Below are 18,895 nucleotides of genomic sequence, written 5' to 3' on the forward strand. Positions count from 1 at the left end.
CCTTTTAGGAAATGCTCTCGGCTGTCCTTAGGGAAGAATCAGTGACTTTAAATATTAACATATGAAGCTGGCAGTTTATTCTTGAAGTAGCATAGTGGCTAAGAAACTGAACTGGGAAGTCCTTTGGTTGATACTTGCTAGCTGGCCCTGGGCAAGATGCTCCCTCTCTAACCCTGCGTCTCCTCAACTTCAGGGAGAGTACTGACTTAAACCTTACAGGATTGTTGGATTACAACTTGCTAACACACACTTGTAAAATGTTTTGGACAAGCTTGGCCACCTGTGTATTGTGGGGGGAAGACAGAAGACTGAAAATGCACCATTAAACAAAGAGGAGTGGGTTGAGATATGGAAGGCCTATATTGTGTTTGTTTGCACTAATGCTGATTTAGAAATACACTTGTCCCTCCATGTTTGCTAGGGTTAGGGGCGCAAGACCCCCATGAATATGGAAGAACCGCAAATAGCAAAAACACAATCTTTTTATCTAAGAGGACACCTCTCTAGGAATCTCTAGGTCCTCCAGTGCAACTCTGTGGCCAACGTCCGACAGACACTGACCATAGAACTGCGCTGGAGGAGCTACAAAGGCCTAGTAGAGTGTTCTCTCTAGCAATCTCTAGGTCCTCCAGTGCAACTCTGTGGCCAACGTCCGACAGACACTGACCATAGAACTGTGCTGGAGGAGCTACAAAGGCCTAGTAGAGTGTTCTCTCTAGGAATCTCTAGGTCCTCCAGTGCAACTCTGTGGCCAACGTCCGACAGACACTGACCATAGAACTGCGCTGGAGGAGCTACAAAGGCCTAGTAGAGTGTTCTCTCTAGGGATCTCTAGGTCCTCCAGTGCAACTCTGTGGCCAACGTCCGACAGACACTGACCATAGAACTGCGCTGGAGGAGCTACAAAGGCCTAGTAGAGTGTTCTCTCTAGCAATCTCTAGGTCCTCCAGTGCAACTCTGTGGCCAACGTCCGACAGACACTGACCATAGAACTGCGCTGGAGGAGCTACAAAGGCCTAGTAGAGTGTTCTCTCTAGGAATCTCTAGGTCCTCCAGTGCAACTCTGTGGCCAACGTCCGACAGACACTGACCATAGAACTGCGCTGGAGGAGCTACAAAGGCCTAGTAGAGTGTTCTCTCTAGGGATCTCTAGGTCCTCCAGGGCAACTCTGTGGCCAACGTCCGACAGACACTGACCACAGAACTGCGCTGGAGGAGCTACAAAGGCCTAGTAGAGGATTCTCTCTAGGGATCTCTAGGTCCTCCAGTGCAACTCTGTGGTCAACATCTGACAGACACTGACCACAGAACTGCGCTGGAGGAGCTACAAAGGCCTAGTAGAGTGTTCTCTCTAGGTCTTTCAGTGCAACGTTTAGTTAAAGTTGACCCTAGAGTTGCACCATAGGACCTAGATATTCCTAGAGAGAACATATTAATCAAATCTGTGAATACTCAAAGCCACAAATATGGAGGGCTGAGTGTACAAAATAAACAGGACGTCTTGCCATAGTGGAGGAAAACAGAGCAGTTGACCTCTGTGTGCTTCTTCACCCAGTATATAGTTCAACGACTGGAATTTTCTGCAACAAATGCTAACAGCTGGGACAACTTGAAAAGTGAGTTAGACAAGTTCATGGCGGATAAGGCTCTCCGTAAAGCTATTAGTAGTCATCATGATAGCCTGGCTGTAGGAAGAATGCCCTTCTGCACAGGGACTTTCCAGTTGTAGCAACTATTTGGCCCCTGAGTAAAAGAACGTTAGGGAAGCCTTTGGTCTTGATACACAAACATTTGATCCTGTTTTTGGGATGGCGGTCCGATCCAGAAGGGCTCTTCTTAGGTTGTATGTGCCTGCTATCCCAGTGCTAACTGTTGAACATGTCGAGAGAAGGGCAACCAAAATGGTGAAGGGTCTGGAAACCATGCCTTATGAGAAGAGACTTAGGGAGCCGGGTATGTTTAGCCTGGAGAAGAGAAAGTTAAGAGGTGATATGATAGCCCTGTTTCAATATTTGAAGGGGTGTCGCATTGACGATGGAGCGAGCTTGTTTTCTGCTGCTCCAGAGACAAGAACATGGAACAATGGATGCAAACTACAGGAAAAGTGATTCCACCTAAAGATTAGGAGGAACTTCCTGACACTAAGAGCTGTTTGACAGTGGAAGATGCTCGCTTGGAGGATGATGGAGTCTCCTTCTTTAGAGATCTTTAAACAGAGGCTGGATAGCCATGTGTTGGGGGTGCTTTGAACGTGAGTTCCTGCATGGCAGGGGGTTGACTGGATGGCCCTTGGGGTCTCTTCCAACTCTATGAATCCATGATTCTATGATGGCCAACTTCAACACTCTTGCTCTCCCTTCTTAACACTTTTGCCCATTAGAGCTTCAAAAGCTTGCATTATGCATTTTTGGGTTGATCCAATAAAAGTATCGCTGTTTTGTGGATTTTGGGTGTTCTTGTACTTCCCTTCTTGCTGTTTATATTTAAATTGGACTTGGATGTGGAAGGAAGGCTCTTGTGCTTGTACGTGTGTGTGTGTGTGTGTAAGTATGTAGTCATAGTACATAGTATGTAGTCGTAATATTTGTACAGAGCTCTGGGCGATTCATAGTAGTCAACTTCAGGCCCAAATCCCAGGGTCTGGTCTTGTGTGTGTGTGTGTGTGTGTGTGTGTGTGTGTGTGTGTGTACCTCTGGTCATATATACATGACCAGAGCCTAGGATTTGGACTAGAAGTTGACTATTGTGAATTGTCCAGAGCTCCATAGAAGTACTCCGTAGACGTACTAAGTATATAAAGTGTGTGTGTATGTGTGTGTGTGTGTGTGTGTGTGTATGACCAGAGCCTGGGATTTGGACCAGACATTGACTACTATGAATTGTCCACAGTTCTGTAGAAGTACTCCGCAGAAGTACTAAGTATATATATATAGATGTGTGTGTGTGTGTGTGTATGTGTGTATATGTATGTAAACAGAAGTACTAAGTATATATAGATGTGTGTGTGTGTGTGTGTGTGTGTGTGTGTGTATGACCAGAGCCTGGGATTTGGACCAGACATTGACTACTATGAATTGTCCACAGTTCTGTAGAAGTACTCCGCAGAAGTACTAAGTGTATATATATAGATGTGTGTGTGTGTGTGTATGTGTGTATATGTACGTAAACAGAAGTACTAAGTATATATAGATGTGTGTGTGTGTGTGTGTGTGTGTGTGTGTGTGTGTGTGACCAGAGCCTGGGATTTGGACCAGACATTGACTACTATGAATTGTCCACAGTTCTGTAGAAGTACTCCGCAGAAGTACTAAGTATATATATATAGATGTGTGTGTGTGTGTGTATATGTATGTAAACAGAAGCACTAAGTATATATAGATGTGTGTGTGTGTGTGTGTGTGTGTGTGTGTGTGTGTGTGTGTGTGTATATATATGACCAGAGCCCGGGATTTGGGATAGAAGTTGACTACTGTGAATCATCCAGAGCTCTGCAGAAGTACTCTGTAGAAGTACTAAGTATATGTGTTTGTGTATATGACCAGAGCCTGGGATTTCACCAGAAGTTGACTACTATGGGTCATCCAGACCTCTGTAGAAGTCCTAAGTATTAGTATTGCTAAATCTAACCACTAGCAGCCACTGAGGTTGGTGTCAGCTGTCAGCAGATCCTGGTCTATCTTGTGCCCAGAAATTGGAAACAGTGCTTTTTTTAGGGCAAAATTCCCAGAATCCTTCAGCAGCATAGCAAGGGGCCATGCTGGTTGGCCAGTGTGGGGAGCTGTATCCCAAGCTGGAGAATTTGGAGAGTTGTAGCCCAAAAACCAAGACTTAGGTGTTTCTGTGTGAGGACTGCCCTGCTCTCCCTCCATCCCCCTGGCCACCCAGACTGCTGCTGAGGTTCATTGCAGATGCTTGGTGAGCGGGAAAGGGAGATGCCCTTTCATGCTTGCCCAGTAGCCACACCAGTTCCTCTGGGAGTACCACCCAGCTATGGGTGATGTCCCCCTTCGGGGTGTCACCCAGTGCAGTCTGCACCTCCTGCACCCCTTAATAATGCCTTTGACCACTAGTCTGTCCAGTCATGGCCTGAAGCCAGCTTTCTGATCTTTCCTATCTCTTGCTACGTGGGATCTCTACTTGGATTATATATATCGGGACCAGAACTCGGAAGCATTATTTCGAACCACAACTTCCATAGTTATCTGGAGGATTCTGGGAGTTGTAGTCCAGAAAGATAACATCCCCAAGCTCTGATCACACCTGTTCGCAAAGGTGTCCTATGTTCCCACCTCTCCACTGATATACGAATGAAGCAACCACTTTGTGAAATGCACCATCACTGCATCTAGTTGCATCTAGTCTAGTTTCTAGACTAGACTAGACTAGACTAAAGGCCACTAGCCTGGAGTCTGGTGATGAGGTGAAACCGATCCTGGCTGCTTCCTAGCGCCTTAATTATTGTTGTTTCGTTCAACAGGTGAAATTGGTCCGCTACATTGGCATCCAGCTCCAGTGCAAATTGAGCGTCCCTCCGAGCGACCGGACGGTGGAGCTGAATAGCTACCCTCGGTTCAGCGACTGGCTGTATCTCGTCAACGTAAGGAAAGAAGTCGTCCAGGTGAGATGATCGGATGTCAAAGCATCCCAGTTGTTGTTTTGGGTGAATCTAGATTTTAATAATACGAGAGAGGGAGAAGTACAAATAAAAGGTTCTTCTTCGTGGTCTCTATGCATTATACAAACTGGTCTTCCTCCCATTTGTGGCCACTCGAAGAACTACTATTACAGGTAAGCAACCCGTCCTTTCCCTGTCTACTAAGACCAATAACTGAAAACCAATCTCTTCCAGGCCGCTCATCCAGATGATGTTTAAACTGTGAATTACCGCATACACTCAGTCGGCTTCATGTTTAAGTCGAGGGCAGGTTTTGGGGCCAAAATTATGTATCTTGATATGACCCTTCGATAAGTCGAGGGTAAAACCTAGGGGCATGTAACGAAGGATGTAAAGGGCGATGCAAAGGAAAACGATGCCAAAGAACTTAGAAAAGAGATCAATATGTAACAGGTATAACTGTTTGTGGCCATCCTAAAGGCTGGATGGATGAGAGAGTAGAGGGGATCCATGCCCTTTATTCAGAGAAAGGGGATGGTCCATATATATATATATATATGGACCATCCTGTAGATAAGTCAATTCAGGATTTTTAGGTCAATTTTTTGGACTAAATTTTCTAGATTTATACATGAGTATATAGATGATGAATTTAAAATGTGGATTGTTTTATAATGTGTATATCTTATAGCAGTAGCAAGTACATTTCTATACTGCTTATCAGTGCACTTAGGCACTCCCTAAGTGGTTTACAATGTAAATGCTAATTTGTTATTATTGTTGTTGTTGTTATTGTTTGTTCTTTTAAACTCTTGCGTGTTTTAATTAATGTGTTTTAACTGATGTTGACTGTTGACTTCTTGTTGTTCCCTGCCTTGATCCATGCGGAGAGGCGGGTAAGAAATACAGTGCTACCTCGGGTTACGAAATTAATTCGTTCCGCGGCGCCGTTCGTAACCCGATACATTTCGCAACCCGAAAAGGCGCTGGAAAGCCGCTGGAAAGCCGCTAGCCGCGCTTCCGATTTGAATTTCGCGCCGAAACGTGCCGAAATTAATTTCGTAACCCGAAAAATCTTTCGTTACCCGGAACAGTTTTTTTAAATCTAACTTTTTCGTACCCCGGAAATTTCGTAACGCGGTCAATTCGTATCCCGGGGTACCACTGTAAATGTTACTATTGTTACTACTACTACAACAACTAGTACTACTGTCTCCAGGGCATATATAACATTATAAACATCCATTACACCCCAAGCTTTCTTGGCTGCTTCCCCTTACTTTACAAATATATATATATATACAGTTCCAAACAGGTAGAATTCAAAGATATATCCATGTTAGTCTATCGAATCAGTATGCAGAGAGATCTTTAATGGCTAGTTTTAATTGCAGTATTATTGTTATTGTATTCTATTTGATGTGTTGGTATGTATTTTGTTGGATTGTAATCCCGCCTCGATCCAATCAAATGCATCTGAGGAAGTAGACTCAAGTCTATGAAAGCTCATGCTTCCAACTTCTTTCTTTCAGCTAATCTCAAATGTGCTGCAAGATCTCCCTACAAAGTTCCAAAACATCGTACCTATTCCTTGGTACCAACCTCATGGTTGTTATGTGCCATCAAAGATGTTTGGCTTATGGGAAACCTATGAATGAGAGACCTCCAAAAGACTCCGTGATTATATTGCAAACTCAGGGTTGCGGTTCACAATTGACTCAGTTTCGGTTGCCCTTCCAGCTCTGTAGTCTAGTTTTGGATACCATGTTGTAACTTCTTCTGGCTTCCCTGTATAACAAGCTCTTGGATATGCTCCTCGTTTAAGAAAGCGTTTAAAACATATTTTAACTAATGAGTAAAAAAATGGAAAGCAGCAGGAGCAATAATATGAGACTCAGTGGGAATCCTCACGTTCTTCGTGGAAGAAACTTCTCTCCTTGCCTCATCTCATGCATCTGACATTCAGCTCAATTCATGCACCTTTAATTCTAGCAGGGGACTGAGATTTCTGCATGCAAATTTTCTTGCTTTGCATAGAGACAGCAGAACGGTTTGTGGGGTTTTTTCTTCTTCTTCTTTTCTCTCTCTCCCCAACCCCCATTACTTTTTAACATAGCATCTCTTTTCGGCTTGCTGCAACAGGAAAGAGGCTGGAAATGCCTTTGATTTATAGCCGCGTTATCTCAAAGCTCCAGGGGCAATGATGTCACATCTGTATCTCACGCAGCCTCAGTAACACGCCTGTCACGCTTTTAATCCCTTTTGCGCCAAATAACACGCCACGAAAACTCTGCTAGGCCACCCAGCGAGGATTAGGGTTGCCAGGTCAATACGATTCCAGGCATTGAGATTTCGGGACCCGAACCTGCGGCGATACCAATAGCAAGTACATTTCTATACCGCTCATCAGTGAACTAGCAGTCCGTAAGCGGGATCTTCTCTGAAGATGCCAGCGAAACGTCAGGAATAAACTCTTCTAGAACATGGCCACATAGTCCAAGAAACCCACAAAACACTATGGTTTACAATGCGTTTGCCAATTGCCCCCAACAAGCTGGGTACTCATTTTAGCGACCTACGGAAGGATGCAAGATCTGAATACAGACCTCTCATCTGGTTACTGTATATACTGATGTATAAGTCTAGAAATTTAGGTCAAAAAATTGACCCAAAACCCCTGTTACGGGTCAATGTACGTAACGTATCTTAACTCTTATTTAAAAGAAAGAACCATCCCCTGGCAAAAAGCAAAAGTATAATCTGTCCTGGAAGCACTGACTCTCTTTACTCTCTCATCCATTCAGCCTTAAGACTAAGCACAAAGAGTTATGTCTGCTTGGATTTTCTAACTTCTTTGGCATCATTTTCCTTTGCATCGTCCTTTACATCCTTTGCTATGTGCCCCTAAGTTTTACCCTCGACCTATCCATGGGTCGTAGCAAAACCCATAATTTTGGCCCCAAACTTGCCCTCGTCTTATACGTGAGGCTGACTTATAGTCAAATAGATATGGTAATTCCTCATTATGTCTATGCCCCTCATTGAGTTCTTTGTGTTTAGCCGTGATTCGGATACGCAGACTCCTACTGGTTTCGGGATACAGAAATCTTAACTAACAGGGGTGCCGTCGGTTCACGTGCGTCTTTTTAAAAACAACAACAAATCCAGCTAAACCTCCTTGTACAACATTCTTTAAAGCTCTTGCATGTGCTCCAATCTGGATTAACCCGTGCCGTTGTGCTTGTTGTGGCTCATTATGGGTCTTAATAACAAATCAGGCCTATTGCTTACCAAAAAAGGATTTAACCGGAGTGGGATCTGTGTTTTGCAATGGTCTCTCTTGGAAACAAGAAAGATATGAAACTGGTTGAAAGAATGGGAATGCTTTTATCAATGCTGACTTGAAAATGCTTGGGAGAAATTACTTATAGTGCCCCCTTTCACTATCATCGAACACATGCTCTGTTTCCACGGACCAAAGCAACCCAAGCATAGAATGTAATGTAAATGGAATCTGCTCTTTTCCTTCTCCTCCAAATGCTGCTTGTATGGTTACAGCCGGTGACATTGGAATAACCATAGGACTGAGCATGGTGCGTACCAAGCCTTCTAAGCTCAAAGTGACCAGAAGTTCATTTCTGGTTTTCTACAACCCTCCTGTTTATTATAATGGGGACTTGGGACACTCTCCCTGGCTTTGCTGTGTCCCCTTTACGTGTTTGTTTTTGTTAACTGCCCTCTTGGAGATGTCTCAAGGCAACCCAATGGATGGGACATCTCCAAGACCCCCTATCTTACACCGCTCTGCTTAAGTCTTGTAGATGCTTAAGTCAAGATTTAAGCAGAGCAATGTAGGATGGGACATCTTGGAGATGTCCCATCTGTTGGGTTGCCATCTCCAAGAGGGCAATTAACAACAACAAACATGTAAACAGGAACGTGGCCATCTGATGTGCAGTCTTCCTCTCTTTATGCTGCCTTCAACCTTTCCTAGCATTATTGTCTTTTCAAGTGAGATATACCTTCTCATGATGTGGCCAAATATTGACAGCCTCCGTTTGGTCATTTTAGCTTCCAGGGAGAGATCTGGTTTGGTTTGAAAAGGTAGTGGGAATGAGGCCCAGGAAAGACCATGGGGCCATAAGCAGCCCATGGTTTGCAGGATTCACTGTTGTTGTAGAGTACTACACAAAGTAGGTGAAGAAGAGAAGCTGAGCCAGAGGTTTCCACGAACTCCCAGAACTGTAGTTTTCCATAGGGTTTGAATGAAGCTGCTCACTGCCCCTGGTGATGTTGACATTAATGTAGTTGGGACTTTCTAGAATTGCTTAAGCCCAAGACAACTAAAAGAGAGAAAAGGAGGGGAATCCCCCACCTGTGTATGCGTCTGAGTCACCTATAGAGAACTTACTCACTATGACTGCAGGATGCAAAAGACCTCCCTAGGATGTCCAGGGACTTTTCTCGCTATACCTGCCTTTCTCAATACAGTTGTTTTTGAAGCCTCAAACAGCAAGGATGCTGCCGTGACCAGAATCGTTCCTAGTAGGCTGTGGCTTTCCTTTCTCCTAGCTCCTGGTATTCTCTCCATCATCTGCGGTTATCTGGGTGGTCACTTGGTGGTCCTCCTGAGCTTCTGGGCCCTGGATTTAATCTCCATGGTACAGATCTAGCTATCTAGATGGAGTCTTGGTCTCTCTCTCTCTCTCTTAAAGCTGGAGTAGAATGTACTTTTTGTGTGTGTACATATATCTACGAAGAGAACTGTTCCAGGTCCATTAGCAGGATCCTGGTTTTTAATCTGATACAGTAAATATTGGAGGAATCCGACTTCTCCAACCCCTCCCCAAAAAATCAAAAACACACCAGGGCACTTATTTTTCCAGCACGATCATTAAAATCAGAATGCTTTTCCGTTCCCCTCCCGCTTCAGCCATTTCCAAAAATAAAGCTGCCAGGCAGGGTAGGTCGGAAAGCTCCAGGACCACCCCTCTTTTCAGAAATAGACTGCTGGCGACAATTTAAAATATTTGCTGACACTACCAATCCGACAAGCGGAGCTTGCCATTCCCCCGGTTGGCTTTTTAAAAAATACAGCCCTGGGTCTAGGTTGTCGAGAAACGCTGGGTTGTTATTGCAGCGGCTTGGTTTTTCTCTCTCTCTCTCCTGAAAGCTTATGTATAAAACAAGACGCATGAAAGCTTGTCAAATCCTTTAGTTCGAGGGAGAGATTACAGTGGTAACAATGCAGTGTTTATGGAGCTGGGCCATGGCTAAAACTCCTGCGGGCGTGAACAGCAGCCAGCCGGTCATGCTGCGGAGCGTGAGAGGCCTCGCCGGCGCGGAAATCGCGGTTCCCGAGGTAGGTGAGGCTGGCGTCTTTTCGTTACGAGAATAAACTTCCCCCCCAAAATCTGGGGGAAGTTTGGGGGGAGTATAATTGCAGTGCTTCTCGAACTATTTGATGCGGTCGACCATCAAATATGATACCGGAGACTGATACTATATTTGTGCCATGTTATTGTGCCGCATATACTCGACTATAAGTCGACCCCATGTATACGTCGAAGGCAGGTTTGGGGGCCAAAATTATGGATTTTGATATGACCCATTGAGAAGTCAAGGGTAAAACCTAGGGGCATGTAACAAAGGACGGCGCAAAGGAAAATGATGCCAAAGAACTTAGAAAACTTTGCCAGGCGTAACTGTTTGTGCCCATCCTAAAGGCTGGATGGATGAGAGAATAGAAGGGATCCATGCTTCTTTTTGGTGATCCCAGGATGGACTAAGTTCTTGACTTTGAGCACTCTATTCAGAGAAAGGGGATGGCTCCTTTTTTATATACAGTGTGCTCGTGCCATACACAGGCACGCTATATGTGGCTTTCAGGTTACACTGAAGTTGTGTAGCAATACAATGAATGCCATGTGCGCCTGTGGCGGCGTGCACCACCGTGCCACTGCATCTGAGCCCATTATATTGAATGGGGCTCCAGCATATGCGTTTTTCGGCTTATGCGGCGGGTCCAGAACGGATCCCCCACATAAGATAAGGCTCCACTGTATATATAACACAGTGGTTCTCAACCTTCCTAATGCTGCGACCATTTAAAACAGTTTCTCTTGTTGTGGTGACCCCCAACCGTAAAATCGGTTCCTAAAACCATTGGAAATATGTGTTTTCCGATGGTCTGGCAACGTCCGTGAAAGGGTCATTCAGCCCCCAAAGGGATCACAACCCACAAGTTGAGAACCACTGATATAAGAGTTAAAGTACAGGACTTACATTGACCCATGGATAAATCGACCCAGGTTTTTTGGGGTCAATTTTTCGACTAAAATTTCTAGACTTATACATGAGTATATACAGTATATACAGCAGTGCTTCTCAGACTATTTGATACGGTCGACCATCAATGCTTTTTCTCCAATGTATCGGACACTGGTACTATATCTCTGCCATGTTATTATAGTTTCCTGGAAACTTGGCACAGACTGGCAGCTCATGGATCACAGACTGAGACAGGTCCATGGACCAATGGAAGTAGACTGAAGTCTACGAAAGCTCATGCTGCCATTAGTTCAGTTAGTCTCAAAGATGCTACAAGATCTCCACATACTTGTCTACATGGGTTATTTACTCCAAATTCCCCCCAGGTTCACTGTCTCCTGTGTGAAGTCGAAGGCTTTCACGTCCAGCATCTATAGTCTTTTGTGGGTTTTTCAAGCTATGAGGCTGTGTTCTAGAAGGGTTTATTCCTGACGTTTCGCCAGCATCTGTGGCTGGCATCTTTAGAGATTTTCTCTGACGATGCCAGGCACAGATGCTGGCGAAGCATCATAGCCCTTAAAGCCCACAAAAAATGATCACTGTTTACACGATGGAGGGCCCAAACCCCGAATCAGTCGTGGATGGTCTTCGCCGTTGTCGTCGTCGTGTGCCTTCGAGTTGTTTCCGATTTATGGCGAACCTACCATGGGGTTTTCTTGGCAGGTTTTATTCAGAGGAGGTTTGCCATCGCCTTTCCCTGAGGCTGAGAGAGTGTGACTGGTGTCGAGATAAGATGTTGTTATTTCTTCACATAAGTTAGTAGATTGTGTGTCACACTAAAGGTGGGATGGATGAGAGAGTAGAGGGGGATTTAATGCTTCCGCGACAAATTATATTCTTACCTTTCACAGAGGATGGTTCCTTTTTTATATAAGAATTAAAGTACAGTACTTACATTGACCCATGGATAAGTCAATGGGTCTGGACTCTGTTTTTGGGGGGCAATTTTTTTTGGGGGGGGCAATTTTTGACTAAGATTTCTAGACGTATATATGAATATATACAGAACATTTTTTGCCCCTTTGGCTCCAGAGACTAGGACATGGCGCAATGGATGCAAACATCAGGAGAAGAGACTCCACCTAAACACTAGGAAGAAACGTTAGGATCCCACCTAAACAATATTTGATGGATCTTGAAGTCTGCCCTCTTGTCAACTAGTGTTAGAAAACAATTGGGGCAAGAAGGCATATTTATCCTGGGGAAGAGATGGGTAAGAGGTAACATGATGGCTGTGTTTAAATATTTGAAGGTATGTCATATGGAAGGAGGAGCAAGTATGGTTTCTGCTCCAGAGGCCTCATTCCCATTTATAGATAGATCAGTCTTAGATCTGAATCGATGGATCGATTCGACTTCGGACCATGGTTCCCGCTATATTTGCCCCGATCGCATTTTCTGTCATGGAATCAAATCAAAATAACCCACTTGTTGTTTCCATTCACGAATGAAATCGATTCAAAATGATTTGGCTCCAGCCGGCCAAAGGGGAAATTTGAATCGATTCTGATCCGCTTCTGGGTCACTTGCGTTGAATCGATTTGGTGAAAAAGACATCAGCATCAAAAAGATGCGGGTTAAATGGGTCTGGAGCATGGCCCCCCTTTCGGAATCGCTTCAGAGATCCGGATTAAGTGGGAACCAGGGTCATTTAAACCGGATCAAACCGAATCACGATCCGGTTTAAAAGGTAGTGGGAACGAGGCCAGAGACTAGGACATGGAGCAATGGATGCAAACTACAGGAAAAGAGATTCCACTTAAACATTAGGAAGAACTTCCTGATACTAAGAGCTGTTTGACCGTGGAAGACATTGCCTTGGAGAGTGGTGGAGTCTCCTTCTTTGGAGGTTTTTAAGCAGACGCTGGATGGCCATCTGCCTAGAGTGCTTTGGTTGTGTATTCCTGCATGGCAAGATGGGTTTGGATCAGATAGCCCTTGGGGTTTCTTCCAGCTCTGTGATTCTATCTATACAAATATATTCTCCCCACCCCGCCCCACTTGCCACTCACTTCTCTGCGTGTTTTGTTTTGACGGATCACCAAGCTGGTTTCCTTCGAGGCGTGCCTGAGCTAGCCCTACTCTTCCATAGAAGGGTTTCCAGTCAGTCAAGTTCTGTCCACCCGGTTAAGCGTTTCGGAGCTGGAAGGCCGAACTAACCGGAGAGACCTCTCAAGGAGATTTTGGCCAGCAAAGGGACCTTGGTGGCCGGAGACACGTTCAGGAGCATGCTTGGGTGAGCTCTTGGTGCATTCCAGTTTCTTATGCATTGTGAATACTGTTTTAACATGAGCGGATTGGTTATAGCTGCCATTTTTGGTGAAGCTTTCCTCTCTTGCGAATTCTAAATCATCTCCAAAATAAAGACCTGGCTTCTTGACTTCTGTTGATTCTGGTTACCGCACTGATTTTCATTCAACGCTCAGTGGAGAGAGGCAGGAATCCTTAAATTCGTATACAGGCAGAGCCTTAGTCCAGTTGCATTTTCTATGGAGAGGTTAGGTGAAATAAAGGTGCCTCTTAGCTAAAACTGACCGCTTGAGTGACCGCCAACAGCTCTCCGTATTCCTGAAGTTAGAGGGGAAAACATTGCAAGTAAAAGGAATGATTTTTTAAAGAGATCCCCCCTAAACATTACTTTATTGTAAGAATAGTTAGACAATAGTAAGAATAATGGCAGTCGGGAGTCAGGAATGGACTTTCCTTAACCTCTGTAGCAGTGGTTCCCAACCTTCCTAATGCCACGATCCTTTAATACAAGTTCCTCATGTTGTGGTGACCCAAACCCATGAAATTATTTTTGTTGCTACATCATAAACGTAATTAAATAGGTGTTTTCCAATGCTCTTAGGTGACCCCCATGAAAGGATCATTCGACCCCCAAAGGGGTCCCGACCCACAGGTTGGAACCACTGCTCTATAGGAGGAGGTTGGACTGGGACGCATCTACGCTGCAGAAATAATGCAGTTTGACATCACTTTAACTGCCATGGCTCCATCCTACAGTCTCCTGGGATCTGTAGTTTTACGAGGCACCAGCAGTCTTTGGCAGAGAAGGCTAAAGACCTCCTGAAACTACAAATTCCAGGACTCCGTAGGATGGAGCTACGGCACTTAAAGTGTTGCCAATCTGCATTATTTCTACAGTGTACACAGTGTTTGCAGATCCAGATTTTATGATTCCTGGCAAGACCAGCTCTGAGGTTTAGGGAGCTCTCAGCCTGACAGCATTTGCTGGATCCATCTGTCCTACAGTGGCAGATGCCCCAATAGTTTTCATGGGGCTCTCTTTGGCGCACCCAGAGTCTCTGGGGAGTGGCTATTTGCCTGCCGCCCGTATGCATAATGCACCAAATTTGAGTCACATTTGGAGGATATTCTTGAAAACAACCAGTGGCAGCTGCTGGTGAGAACTAACAAGCTTTCTGCCTTTTTCAATAAAAGTGTAGAGTTTATGGGAGATGTTGGCACCAATTCCCATTGCCCATAGCTTGCATCCATTATTGCTCCGGGTCTTATTCTCTGGAGCAGCAGAAAACAAGCTTGCTCCATCCTAAATGTGACACCCCTTCAAATACTTACACAGGGCTATCCTATCACCTCTTAACCATCTATCTCTTCTCCAGGCTAAACATATCCTAAGCTCCCTACATCTCTCCTCGAACCAGCTATATACAGTTCAAGGGAGTTTGGGCTTTTTGTGGGGGGTCCTCCAAAAAATTCCTTAAACTCTGCAGGAAAGGAGTTTGCGGTTATTACCAGACTATCCACAGAAATCTGGGGAAATGCGCACTATTGCACATGGTGGCCATCTGTCTGGTTCGTATGGTTTCGGATAGCTGTGCATTTTCTTCAGAGGGAGAGTGAATAGATGCGAATTAGTGCAGGAAAGTGAAGACAATTAACGGTTGGTGTGAATATTAAAAAATCCACTACAGTTCGCATAATGTACTTTCATGTAAACTAGGCCTATGTCAAGCATGAGAGGAGGGGCTCTTTAAGGACTGGTGTATGTATTTTGTTTTATTATCTAATTATTTTAAATTAGACTTTATTCTGACTTGGTTATTGCTCCCATCATTGAATACTTGGCCCCCAGCTTAGATAGTACCTTCAGGAGATATGTCTAACTGACCACTTCATAGAAGTGTTAGTCCGCAGAGTCAGTGGCCTGTTACAGACTGCCAAAATAAAGCTGCTTTGGGTCTCTTTGGAGGTATGCTGTTTAAATGATGCATGGGTCCTAAGAGTCCGGAAGCTGCACCAAAGCTGCCCTCCAGTGCTTAGAAATGGAGTGCGGCTTTGGCGTGACTTCCAGACTCTTAGGACCCATGCATCATTTAAATAGCATACCTCCAAAGAGACCCAAAGCAGCTTTATTTTGGCAGTCTGTAACAGGCCAGTGTGTAGAAGTTGGCAGCATGAGCTTTTGCAGGCTTAAGTCTACTTTCTCAAGTGTATTTGGGCCAAATGCATCTAAGGAGGTAGACTGAAGTCTAGGAAAGCTTATGCGGTCAACTTCTTTCTTTCAGAGAGTCTCAAAGGTGCTGCAGGATGTCTCTATCTACTGACCACCTGATGCATCAGTTTCAAGAACAAGAATGTGTATCCTAGAAGTAGATATTTTGGCAACTTTAAGAAACAAAGCAAGTCCCTTGATTCTAGCTCATGTCATTTCTTCGTTGATTTGAAAACATGCAAGCGTTCGTGCTGAATGAACTCCAAATCAGTATGCAATGTGCCAGCGGATCTCAAGCTTTCATGAAGTTGTCTGCTATGAGCATTTAGTGGCTACTTAGTGTGAATTGTTAGTTTGGGTAGAATGGTGGTTTCTATTAGATCCTACACTTGCAGCTTGAAGCATTACCAAGAAAACGCTGCACCATTTCAGGACTCTTCCAGCCGAAGACTTTACAACGCAAGGCCTTTTTTCAGCGGTAACCTCTTGGTTATGAAACTTTCATAACCCATGTTCGATGCAATCATTACAAGCCTTTAAGCAAGCTTTTAAGATCAGCCTGGTTCCTTCGGTGCTGTAGCTACGAAGGTTTCAGCTGCTGTTTTAAATGTGAAATTATGCAGTTCACATATGGGTTGTAGGATGTGGTGCATTTTGGGGTGTTTTGTACGTTGTCGTTTGTCTCCGAGTCATTTCTGACCGATGGCGAGCTGAGATTTGAACCTCTCATGGGCTTTTCGTGGCAAGGTTTGTTCAGAGGTTTGCCATTGCCTTCCCCTGAGGCTGAGAGCATGTTGGTGTGCCCAAAATCACCCATTTAACTTGTCGAAGGTGCCAGGAAGAATGTGCTTTGCCCTTATTTGAATAGTATAGGAACTAGGACAGGGAAGGGAAGATCTTACTCACAGAGGTCTAGGAACCTGAGATTTCAATCTTTCTGGAAGGTCCCTCGCCCCATAAAAGGATGCGTGTATGTGTGGCATTTCGTCATAATACGAGGCTTCTGATACGGTGTCTTGTACACCAAGCCTTCCCAGAAATGAGATGAAGTTGAGTATGAATTTTTATACTTCACATGAAGTTGTGTCTTTATTATTCTGCAAGATGGGTGGTTGTTACGGAGCACATAGAGAGGTCGATCATACAGCCGGACCTCCTTATCCACGGGTTTTTTAATCCACAGATTCAAGCATCCACGGTTTGAAAATATTCAAAAAAAGTATACATTCCAAATAGCAAACCCATTTCCATTTTATATAATGCCATTGCATTTAATGGGATTTAAACATGTATAGATTTTGTTATCCATGGAGGGTCCTGGAACCAAATCCCAGCGGATAACAAGGGCCCACTGTATTAGGCTAACTTTCTGGGGATGTAATTGAAATGTTATTTACAATATGCATAATGTATGAGTGGCCTTTTAATGATAGGGTCATATTGGACCGGATGGCCCTTATGGTCTCTTCCAACTCTATGATATTTGTTCCTTTCATTCCGGTTTCCTTTGTTCCAGAGTTTGCGTTTTGTGTGTATATGTGTGCATTGCATGTTGTGAAGAGACCGGCGGCAGGCTTTGAAATCCTGTCTGAGCTCTTCCAATGCAAGGTCATTGGGATTGTTTAAATATAATCTCCTTTTCTGTACTTATACTTTCCCTACAACTTGCCATTCTGGTGTGCTTAAATTAAATTTCCAAGGGAGAGATGTTGGGTGTGGTGGAGAGGATCTCCGCTCTGGTTCTTACTCCAAAGGTAAAACCTTTATCTGTGTCCCTTTTGTTCAGGTGCAACATATGAAAAAGCAAGAAATTGCAAGCCTGACACAGAAAACACTCAGGGGTAGCTGTGCTGGCCATTTAACAAATGCAAACAAAAATCCATCAGTGATACCTTTATTGGCCAACCGAAATGCACCATATACTGGTTGCAAGCTTGCAACAAGCCTACACAGGTTAAAGTTGGAAGTTATCAGGGAGGAAGTCTAGGCCAGACTCGTTCCTTGTTGTGATCGTTTGCACGTTGCGTTGTTGTTGTTGTTGTTGTGTACCTTCAAGTCGTTTCCAACTTATGGCGACCTGAATCCAAATCTGCAAAAAGGAAGAAGTTGCATTATAATCCTTGTCCCACCAGAGGGGAATTGGAACGGCAGGAGGTTGTTTGAACATTAAATGGTAGAAATGCATAATAATATATTGAAAATATTAAATATTATAATGGAAGTAGTAGTAGTAGTAGTAGTAGCAGTTGTGTGCCTTCAAGTTGCTTCCAATTTATGGTGACCCTAACACTAGGTTTTCTTGGTTTGTCCAGAAAATTGCCATCCTTTGGGGCTGAAAGACCGTGATTTGACTAAGGTTACCCTCTGGGTTTTCATGGCCAAGTCAGGATTCGAACCCTGGCTTCCAGAGTCATAGTCCAATGCTCAAACCACTACACCAAGCTGGCTCTCATGCTTGTTTCTTCAGTGGGGGTTTGCCATTGTCATCCTCTGGGGCTGAAAGAGCATGACTTGACTAAGGTCACTCTCTGGGTCTTCATGACCAAGTCAGGATTTGAACCCTGGTTTCCAGAGTCAAACGCTCAAACCACTATACCAGGCTGGCTCAAATGTTGGTTTCTTCAATGGAGGTTTGCCATTGCCATCCTCTGGGGCTGAAAGAGCATGACTTGACCAAAGTGACCCTCTGGGTTTTCATGGCCAAGTGAGGATTTGAACCCTGGTTTCCAGAGTCATAGCCGAACGCTCAAACCATTACACCAGGCTGGCTCAAATGTTGGTTTCTTCGATGGGGGTTTGCCATTGCCATCCTCTGGGGCTGAAAGAGCATGACTTGACTAAGGTCACCCTCTGGGTCTTCCTGACCAAGTCAGGATTTGAACCCTGGTTTCCAGAGTCAAACGCTCAAACCACTATACCAGGCTGGCTCAAATGTTGGTTTCTTCAATGGAGGTTTGCCATTGCCATCCTCTGGGGCTGAAAGAGCATGACTTGACCAAAGTGACCCTCTGGGTTTTCATGGCCAAGTGAGGATTTGAACCCTGGTTTCCAGAGTCATAGCCGAACGCTCAAACCATTACACCAGGCTGGCTCAAATGTTGGTTTCTTCGATGGGGGTTTGCCATTGCCATCCTCTGGGGCTGAAAGAGTGTGACTTGACTAAGGTCATCCTTTGGGTTTTCATGGCCAAGTCAGGATTTGAACACTGGTTTCCAGAGTCATAGTCCCAATGCTCAAACCACTGCACCGCGCTGGTGCAATTTTTGCAGAGGGATTTTTCACACGACACGAACCCCACTATACCTATTGTGTGAAGCCGAATGGCCCAGACACCAGCCTACACATACGGACCGAAAACTAGGCCTCACGAGGTTGATGTGTTCAGCTGATCGGCGGCTAATAATAGCTTGCTTTCACCGGAGCATGTGCTGGAGAGAGTATGTGTGTTGGAGAAGGGTGCATTCCTGTTGAGCTGGCGGCCATCCCAGCCT

At 44.6% G+C, this 18,895-nt stretch overlaps 1 protein-coding gene across 1 annotated transcript in view; it reads left to right on the top strand.

The window, feature by feature from the left end:
- Positions 1 to 18,895, top strand: part of LOC149286432 (kinase suppressor of Ras 1-like) — a 98,366-nt gene that overhangs the window by 40,639 nt on the left and 38,832 nt on the right. The window contains exon 2 of the mRNA XM_089494141.1: positions 4,478 to 4,618. Coding sequence (XP_089350267.1) covers positions 4,478 to 4,618 — 141 coding nt within the window. The remainder of the gene's footprint in view (positions 1 to 4,477; positions 4,619 to 18,895) is intronic.

This window comes from Sceloporus occidentalis, unplaced genomic scaffold (genome assembly GCF_023333645.1).
Source record: "Sceloporus occidentalis isolate IW3139 unplaced genomic scaffold, rSceOcc1.0.p SCAF_69, whole genome shotgun sequence".
Lineage (NCBI taxonomy): Eukaryota > Metazoa > Chordata > Lepidosauria > Squamata > Phrynosomatidae > Sceloporus > Sceloporus occidentalis.